General features: G+C 42.4%; 1 protein-coding gene across 1 annotated transcript; it reads right to left on the bottom strand.

Annotated features, from left to right (window-relative positions):
- Positions 1-1,597: 1,597 nt before the first annotated feature.
- Positions 1,598-8,050, bottom strand: mRpS18C (mitochondrial ribosomal protein S18C). The gene is made up of 5 exons (XM_084591210.1): positions 7,824-8,050; positions 7,257-7,333; positions 7,109-7,192; positions 1,830-1,956; positions 1,598-1,753 (listed from the first exon to the last, which is right to left on the bottom strand). The coding sequence occupies exons 1-5, from the start codon at positions 7,879-7,881 to the stop codon at positions 1,662-1,664; spliced, it is 438 nt and encodes a 145-aa protein (XP_084447336.1). The 5' UTR covers positions 7,882-8,050; the 3' UTR covers positions 1,598-1,661.
- Between the last annotated feature and the right edge of the window lie 2,147 nt (positions 8,051-10,197).

Raw genomic sequence — 10,197 nt, 5'->3', positions numbered from 1 at the left:
CCTACAGATGATTTTTTTTGTTTTCCAGCACCTTTAACAGTACTGCATGTTCACATGCAACGCTTGCCCAGAAGTGCGGCACTTCATAGAGGACGTAGAAACTGGCATCCAAGATTTGTTCAAGCTGTTCGCATGGTATGACACCGCCATACTCTAGAGTGGAGAGTTTTAAGTACAGCGGCTGACGTCTTCACGAGGAAACTTGCAAAATCAGCAACAACTTTGAAAACCAACCGTTGAAAATTAACAGAAAGAATTTCAAGTAAGCCGCACTTGTCTATTGCAGTTCGATCAAGTTTGTGCTATGGCAATAAAGTTCAAAGTAACGCAAATAGTAAATAACTGCCCTGCAATTATTCAGTTACTTTTCTAGAGCAGTAACTGTCCACTGAAATCAGTTACATTGCAGACGGAGTAATTGTAAATGCAGTCGGTCACTTATTTTCTGAAACGTGTAAAAGACTGATAATAGTGTTCAATGCTTGGTCATGGTACTTGCTTCCCTCTTCTAAAATTTTGTTACTCTATCTGTTTGAGCAGAGGGGCCAGATAGTATTCGACGGCGCTGCCAACTATCGTTGTGTGCAGTATGTATGTGCGGAGAGCAGCGGGGGAAGATAGCCCGACGTCACGCCAGCCAAATGTCCGAACTTGGGTGTTATCCGACGCATTTTCAGCGTCTCAAACGTGCGGCAGTGCTGAATCACGTCAGCTACTGAGTCAAGGCTACATTTTCTGATAAGGAAATATTCTTCGGCATACCCACAGATGCCAACTTTGTCATCTTCCGTCATGCGAGGAGAGACAAGCTTGCATAGCTTCAAGACTTCCGCGATATACTTCGTGCATGTTTCACCAGGAAGCTGAGCTCTTTGAGGGTGCTGGTTCAGCTCACTTCTTCTTCGCGTCAGTCTCCAAAGCACTTTTTGATCTCTTCTACAAAGCGGTCCAAGGTGGTGAAAGTGCCCTCGTGGTTGCCGTAGCAAGTTAGGGCCATGTCATTAAGCACAAAGACCACATTGGCTAGCCGGCTGGAAGAGTAACGGCTCACCCGCTGAACTATTCATCCACGTCTTCGCTGGATGAGCCCGTGAACAAACTGTCCGGGCCCGGTGATGCTGTCGGGCATAATCTTCAGAGCATCGCCTTCAAGAGACATAGTCATAGAAGGAGGCAGGCCAGCAAGACGGCGACTTCGGCGTGGTTCAAGCTGGGGATCCATCTTCGGGGTTTCTGGCGTACGTCCACCGCGCACCTCCACCAAGATGTTACGAGCGAGGTTTTATTGGCCAGAGGACGAACATCAGAAACCAGCTGAGACCGCTTGCGAGTCCCAGCACGAGCCGCTTCTTTGTCATCCTCATCCTCCCCTTCCTCTTTCTGGGCGTCACAATACATATCTGTGAACATTTTGTTCAGATATGCATTAATACTAAAAAAAGCATACCAGTTTTTCTGCATCCCCAAATTAATATTCGACAAAAACTAGGCATGGAAGACATTCCTTCAAAGTTTCAAAACTGAACAATCTACTTTTGATTACAGCGACACTGAAGGCAGCTACAGTTAGTGTAGCTATTCAAGGCAAAAAATTAAATCGTTTCTTGCAGGTTCTATTTATTAAAAGTTCAGAATTCTCAGTTGTTACAATGCAAATCACATCAGTGTGGGTTTGGTCGAGTTGGCTTGAATGGATTGAACAGTTTTGGATCCTTCAAGAACCTGGGCATTTTCAAATAGTGTGGCATCATACCTGCAGCAATAAAATGTCACATAGCATTTATTACCAATGCCACTTTGATGCACAAGAAAGAAAACAGAACACTAACCGCATTTTTTCGCTTTCATGATTTCTCGCAGGACTTTCTTTTGTTGACTTTCACACAGTCCTGTGATGTGTTTTTCATAGAGTTTTCCAGTATAAGGTGACACAAATTGGCTGAGGAGTTTCACATTCTGGAAGAATAACAAGGTGGTCTCAATGTTGTCAATAAGCATGCTGCCCAAAAACTTTGGAGCCAATAAAAATGGCTATTTAGTAGAAGTGAGCATATAGCAAATATCTTTTATTGAATACTGAATATTTTCAAACAAGTACAGTTGCTGATGAAGCAAAAGAGAGATACGTTTGCACAAAACATAGCTATGAAAACAGATATATGCCAAACAAATGTTTTCACCTACCATTAGCCTAATTTATTACACATGTAAGGCCTATCAAGCATTAAATAAGAGTTGGAGGTGTTTAGCTTGGGTTAGTTTATAAAGTTTAACATTCCAAAGTGACTAAGGTTATGAGGGAGGCCGCAGTAAAGGGCTACATAATAATTTTGGCCACATTTGGTGTTTTAACGTGCACTGACATTGCACAGCACTCGGACGCCTTGCTCTTTGCCTTCAGTAAAAAGCTACTGCCACAAAAAGGATTTGACCCCACGTCCTTGAGATCAGCAGTTGAGTGCTTTAAACACTGAGCCACTCCAATGGGGCACAGTTGGAGGTGGGAATCATGCAGCAGTGATAGCGATAAACTTTATTTTAAGAACCTTGCACAATTCTTTGAGCAACAAAATTGCATTCAATAACAACAGTTAACATCAGTTTGACTTAATGCTCATACAACAGATCAAGCACTTACTGAATGCTGTTATGAAGCATTGTAAGGTGGCCAGATACTTCCTCACTGGAAGACACATAATCGTAGACCTTTGAATCCCATAGTCTGACCCGCTATCCCTAAGCCATGCAGACCCTTTGTACAGCTTGTTTAAAGCGAGGCTTTAATCTGTGCCTGATCGTTTTGCAGATATTGCGATAGCTTTGACTGTATGCTAAGGAGTATATGTGAGATCATAGACATATGAATTAGTGGAATATTGTATTGTATTGGGTTTAATGGCGCATAAGCGGCTCAGGCTATCATGCGCCAGACACAAGGTTATATCTTGAGCTTAGAGGAGTATATGTACTCATTCTATAGTTTCTTTAAAACATTTGCTTCCTTTAGAAAGCTAAAAACGCATGACAGATCAACAAAACCATTTTCACATAAAATCAATGCTGGATGGAATGGAATGTGCTCATTATAAAATCTAGTAAAATACTTCTTCCTCTGTGTTTCAAGTCCTGTGCATGAAAGTAAAACATGGTTTATGGTGAGTTCCTCTCTGCATTCTTCATACAATAGTTTGTTTTCTTTTCTCAATAAAAAATTATGCGTCAAGTGTGTATAGCCAATGCGGAGTCGACATAAAATCACTTCTATGAAATGTTCTTGATGATAGCATGATTTCCATTCCCCCAAAATCGGCATTACCAACTGCAGTTTGTTATTCACCTCGCTACACCATGAAGACTGCCATTTCTCCTTTAGTTTACAGCACACTAGTGCCATGTAGCCTCTGTATGGAATATTTATGTTCTTGATCTGTTTGTCATGGGCTTGTGCAGCGCAAACATCCGCTCTCTCATTGCCTCCAATGCCGATATGACTTGGGACCCAACAAAATGTTATGTCCTTGAGCGGAGGCTGCCGCTATATTATGTATGATGTCTCTAAGTAGTGGAGCAACTACGTTTTTGTGGCGAAGGGCTGTCAAGACACTTAGAGAGTCTGTGTAAATAATACTGTTTGTGATGTTCCCATTGGCTATTTTTCTTACTGCCATAGCAAGTGCGTAACACTCAGCGGTAAAAATGCTGGTAATCTTACTGTTTTTTCCCATTTTCCTTGAACTACTGCACTTCCAACATGCTTGATTGTCATGGAGCCATCTGTATAAAACTGTGTGCAATTTGAATACTTTTCTTTAAGAGCTAAGAATTCTTGCAAAATATGTTCATGTGGTGTTTTCTGTTTACAAAACCGAGTTAATGTGAAATCACAAACAATGGGGGGGCTGTACTATGGTGGTAGTGGATCGTGCTTGGATTAAATATCAAGGAGGGAATTTAGTATTCCCAGTTCTTGGCATTTATCCTCGAACCGGAGCAGTAAGGGTTTGGTTACCTGGGGCCTATTGCTGAACAATACTCTAGAGTCGCACTTTGTAACAAGAGGGTAGCATATATGTTTTGGTAATGAGCGTATTTTGAGGAGATATGAAAATGTAAGCATGGTTCTTCCGTATTCGAGGGAGGGTTAATTTGTTTCAACGTAGAAACTGTTTATGGGAGAGGTTCTATATGCATCAGATGCGAGACGCAAACCAAGGTTGTGCACAAGGTCCAGTCGTTTTAGGTATGATGCTCTTGCAGACCCGTACACTACACAACCGTAATCTAAACAAGACAGTACAATGGAGTGATAAATGCGCAAAAGGCATGTTCTATCAGACCCCCAGTGTTTTCTTGAAAGGACCTTGAGTATATTTAGGGATTTGGTAGCTTTCTTTTTAAGAGTATTGATATGAGAAGAATGTGAGTTTTCTGTCAAAAGTTATCCACAGGAAATTGTGCTCACTTTTAACTGGTAATTCAGTGTTGTTCAGGTGCAGAGTGGGGTCAGTTTGTATTCCACGCCTGAGTGAAAATATAACTGCCACCGTTTTCTGTGGAGAAAACTGAAATCCATTTTTGTGTGCCCACGTCACTAGGTTATTGATTGTTAGCTGTATTTGCCTCTTACACGTTGCTACGTTGAAGGAAGTGCAAGCTATTTGAAGATCGTCGAAGTAGACCGAGTAAATAATATATTTGGTATTACTTTGGAAATGGAAATCATTTTTACCACAAAGAGCGTTGTGCTTAGAATACATCCCTGCGGAACACCATTTTCTTGGGTAAAGGTTTTTGATAGTGTAGTACCAAGACGCACCTGAAATGTACGCTTGGATAGAAAATCATTCAGAATTTTGAGCATTCGGCCACGAATCCCCAAGTCTGATAGGTCGCGTAGGATCCCGAACCTTCAGGTTGTGTCATATGCTTTGTCTAGGTGAAAGAAAACGTTGAGGCAGTGTTGCCCGTTTATAAAAGCCTCTCTGACTGTTTTCGAGGAGAACCAGATGGTCTGTTGTTGAACATGTTTTTCTAAAACCGCATTGATTGATGTCCAAAAGGTCACGTGATTCAAGAGTAAACATTAATTTGATGTTAAGAATGCTTTCAAAAGATTTGGCTAGACAGCTGGTGAGGGCGATGGGCCTATAACTGCTTGGGGATGTCGGTGGTTTTCCTGGTTTTAAAAATGGTACAATTATCGCCTTCTTCCAAGCATCTGGGAGTATTCCGCCAATCAATATTTCGTTAAAAAATTTCAGAAGTGCTTCTTTTGAACATTCGAATAGATTGGCGAGCATTTTATAATGTATTCGGTCAGGGCCGGTAGCAGTTTGTTTACCTGCAAATAAAACACTTTTTAATTCCTGGATTGTAATTAGGCTATTGTACTCCTCGTCTTGGCTTCCACTTGCTGGAAGTCTGTTTCTTGGCTGTTGTTTTGCGTATCAAGAAAGATTGAGTGTAGTGTGAGGAACTTGAAACTGTCGAGAGCCCAGGTTGGGGCTCAATTCCTATCTCATCTTCCATGAGACTCCTGCCAACTCGGTCATGTCAGGTGATCTCATGACACCACAGAACTCCCCAACCAATCAGTGCCCGGCCATGCCATCAGCCAATTACCACATTCCACAGGCTTCAACCAGCCATCATAACGCCTTTACAGCAAGTGATGCATTTAGTACTAGAAATCTAATAAACCGTCAATTGTAAGGTTCAATGTAATTTCAATGTAATTTTAAATGTAACTGCAATTTTTTGACCTTCACATAACTCTTAAGGACTATGGCTTTTGCTGAAAGTACCAACCACGCACACCTAAAGGGCTAGTTCCATATGATTCAAAGCACTCAAAAACAGTCAAATGTGCCGTGCCATAGCTCTCATGTGCCTTGAGTCGGCGCTCAGGAAATCCTGCTGTCACCAAGCGCAAGATAACTTTGACCATCAGATCAAGAAGCTAAAACAAGCAGGCTTTCCGTCGCTCATGGTTAGCACTGTTGCCGAAGCTTTGCTAAAGAAGTTCAAACTAGAAGGAAAAAGGAATGACAAAATGGTGGCTGAACCTACTAAGAAAGTAAAACTAGTGATTATCCCATATCAGCATAAAATGGCGCATAATCTCAAGTGCGTGGCTTAAAAGCACAATGTGCCTGTGGTTTTTTCTGCCCCTCGAAAACTTTCTTCCCTGTGTCGGTTGGCGTCAAGTGACAATGACAACAATGTTGACTGCTCTATTAAGCATCGGAATCGGTTTGTGAAGTGCGAAAAAGGGGTAGTGTATAGTATTCCTGTGTGAAAGTTTACATTGGACAATCAGGCCGGTGTATTAACGAGCGGCTACAGGAACATGATTTGTCCTTACGGACCGCTACTGGGTCTCACCTACCGGTGCACATTAACGAATGTGGAAAAGAAAAATTGCTAAAATGTGATCCTTGTCTCCAAGGGACTAGCGTTTTGTGTAGAAGCTCTGACACGCTTGTGCGGGAGCTGGTTGAGGCTTGTCAAATGAAGAAGTGTGGGAGTGACTGTATCAGTATGCCATCCGTGGTAATTTATAATAGAGAGATTGCATTTCTTGACATGTAAGAAGACAAGATCAGTTACCTCTGCTTTTCTGATATTAATTCTTGCCCGTGTACGCGCTATTGATTTGATCATGTGTTCATCTTTTAGTATTTAAGCCGTCCTCGTTGTTCCGAACAAATCAGTTGCAAGTAGCACCTTGTCCTGTCTTTCTTGCTTGTTGTGTCATCTCTGTTGCGCTTATATAAGTTTACGAGCATGAACCAACTAGTCCCACAACGCATATTACTGGAAGGCCACATACAATTATTTCGTGCTGTATCAAAAAGAGGTGGAAAGACATATATATATACACGCACACACACCCCGTTACTGTACAATTCCTGAGAAAGATAATCATTTCCGTGCAAATTTTGAGAAAAAGAAATACAACAAAATTCCTTCAGGGGGCTAATCACTGATCACTGACCATATAAAAGTTGCAAAAACAGTGTGCACACAGCTTTAAATGTTGATAAAATGTGTAAACACCACACTTGAAAAATGAAAGCAGTAGTCTGGGAAAATAATGCTACTTCACCTTGTAGTCGACGTCTACTTTATGCTTGCAGAGAATGCATTCACGACGCTCCTTTTTGAAGGGGTTTTCCATGTTGAAATGTGGCTGTTCGGAGAGGAAATACGCATGGAGTCCTAAAGAATAAGCTTGAGTTAAATCTGTGACATACCATGTCTTTATCCACAGCCGCTTCTTGCTCATTTGTAGGAAGACTGGAAGATGTGCTGAAGCGGTTACTCTTCAACGCTGGTTTAGAAAGAAAGTGGGCAACGATCATAAATCAGCAGTGACCGCTTGGAACATGAAACTGCAATAATCAAACTGCGTGCAGCAATGAACCTGCTCGCACCTTTCTTAGTATCGATCAACCTGAATGTGTCAAGGACAAATTCTCATTTTGTGTCCCCCGAGCATTATAGTTCTCAGAAACTGTTCACAAGCAGCCCCAACTTGAGCAAGATTCCCTTGATACGCAGATCAATGCTTGCGGAAAACACGATGCCCATACAAATGGAGAATTCAGAGCACAAACATGCTGCAAGGCAAATGATGCAAGAGTGGCACTTCGCTGATACTTTAGCGTATATGCCAGTTGGCGTCCGACGCTGAAAAGCAAGCAATTAAAGCGCATGACAAGAAACAAAACAGAGATCTAAAAAAAAAAGCGTATTGCAGTCTCTAAAGCGCTGTTTATGCAGCTTGGAGTACTGCAGTAGAATGCCGAGCAGAAACCCACCTGAAAGAGCAGCGGTCCGGATATGAAATGTTATGGGCAAAACGCGCAACACGCTCATGGTGCCCTACGATTGCGCTGAATTAAGTACGTCTTTTGTTTTAAATAACACCCAACTGTTTTTCTTAGGCTGAAAGATAAACGCAGCTGATCAATAGTATCAAAACCTGCGCAACCGGAGTCCACATGGTTCTACAACTAACGAAAACGACTCGAACTCGGCTATAACTCGGCTTGTTTCGACATCAAACGGCAAGGTATCTGATGACGATGATGAAAAAAAAGAAAAGTTCTCATACACTTTAGTTATGTAAATGCGTTTTACACAAAAAATTTATTAGCATTGCTCAATATTTATTGTTAGTTTTTAATGCAGAATGTTGTATATTTAAAACTTTTTTTGGGGTGCCAGAGAGCGATGGACGCACGGTGGATGGACGGGTGATGCTACATTCACACCAAATCGGTCTAGGGGCGGGGCCTCCGCTTTTCACGTGATCAGTGACGTCATGGCGTCGGCAAGAAATACATACCATAAAAAAGCGCGCTCCGCGCCTTCCTTCCGGCCGTCGATCCGCGCGCGCGCTTCTCGAGCTTCTCTATCCATTCCACTGTTTCCTCGCGACCACGAGTGACGCTCCTGAACGTCAGGAACTCATTTTGCGACGCTACCTCAGCGACATACATGAGGAGGGAGGCTACTGACATTGATACCTGAAATGCGAAGAAGATTGTAAAAAGTCGGAGAGATCTCGGCTGACAACGTAAAGTATAGCTGTGCGGACTTCACGAGAGTTCGATTCGTCACCCAAAGGTAAGTTCCTTTCACAGTGACGGCGCTTCTAGCCAGTAATATATGTATGTGTATACGCATGCAAGCATTACTCGATTTTTCTTGCGCCATTTAGCTGCAGCACGACAGCATTAAGGCGAACTGTGCAATGCTGTAATGTGAACTTTATACTGTACATAAGAGCAATAATTTCGCTTTTCGATTGTAGCAAGGATTGCGCAAAATTTATTTGCGTGCGCGCGAAAGAGAGAGAGAGTGTGTGCATGTGTGTGTATGTGAGTCATTTATACGAATCTAATAAATGCGTACCTCTTTACATGTTCTCCATGATTCATCATATGACGGAAAAATTCTTATGGACGCGTGCCTTTCCGGGTAGAGAAAGAAGTTGTAAAAATCTGCATCCTCGGCGAATAATACTGGAAGAATGACAACTCGGTATGTGCAAGATTTGAAATTGATGATGGTTATACCTAGCTGATTTTCTTTTTTTTTTTTTTCATTCAACTAGCGTTAGTAATTTAGCCTTTCTGTAACCGCCTGTAACTACATATACAAATCTGCATGCACATGCATATAGATTCAAGAATGATATCAGGAGCCCTATGTGTGTGTGTGTGTGTGTGTGTGTGTGTGTGTGTGTGTGTGTGTGTGTGTGTGTGTGTGTGTGTGTGTGTGTGTGTGTGTGTGTGTGTGTGTGTGTGTGTGTGTGTGTGTGCGTGCGTGCGTGCGTGCGTGCGTGCGTGCGTGCGTGCGTGCGTGCGTGCGTGCGCGTATGCATATGCACTCGGTATTTCGCGGTATTTCGGAAGTACTCAGTATTTCTTTGTTGAAGCGCGCGGGAAGAAAATATTAAAAACGGTGTTGACGGCAGCTTAATGATGTTAATTGAATTTGCTGTTACAATATATATGTTGTAAAAGCAGTATTATGCATATATTCATCAGCGGCAAAAATTTGCAGGACATGAGATAATGTTTTTTTTTTTTTTTTCTGTAAAGTGCCGCTTATATGTCACAGCATATATGTGGGTCCAACTTTTATCTGTTTGACACCAGCTACATTGGTCTTCGATTCCATGACGCGTCCTGAAAAGTTTCAACGAACAGAGCTTGATGCGAAGGCATCGACCGCGTCAACATTCCATGACCATAAAGACTCAACAGAAACCTCTGGGGCTGCAGTGTCTGAGCCAGCAGTTCCTCCAGGGCCTTCAGAAATGCATAGAAAAATTGTGGAAGGTTGGGAAAAGTGCACTTCAATTTTTTATCATTGTCATAACGAGGAAGTTCTCTCCGAAACGAATTATTTTTTTACTGTGCTTTCAGAAGGCTGGCCAGTTCTGTGCCAGAGAGTTCTGGCTTGCATGTACAAAGTTCACCAGTAAAGGAATTGTAAAGAAGACAAAGAACAGAAAAACGCTGCGGCATCGCCATCACCATCGCTGGTCTCCGGCGCCCATCTCGCTCGCGCTGAAGCTGTGCCCTGCGGCTGGTATTCGACCCTGCTGTGCCCGAAGTACTGCCAGTGCTAGACGTTCCAGCCGACCATTAAATCCACATTTCACTTGGTGGAGGTCAATCT

The sequence above is a fragment of the Amblyomma maculatum genome, chromosome 1 (assembly GCF_055883805.1).
Source record: "Amblyomma maculatum isolate TAMU_Amacu chromosome 1, ASM5588380v1, whole genome shotgun sequence".
NCBI classification, from domain to species: Eukaryota; Metazoa; Arthropoda; class Arachnida; order Ixodida; family Ixodidae; genus Amblyomma; species Amblyomma maculatum.
The sequence above is the reverse complement of the archived record's forward strand: the minus strand, read 5'-3'. Positions and strand labels throughout refer to the sequence as shown.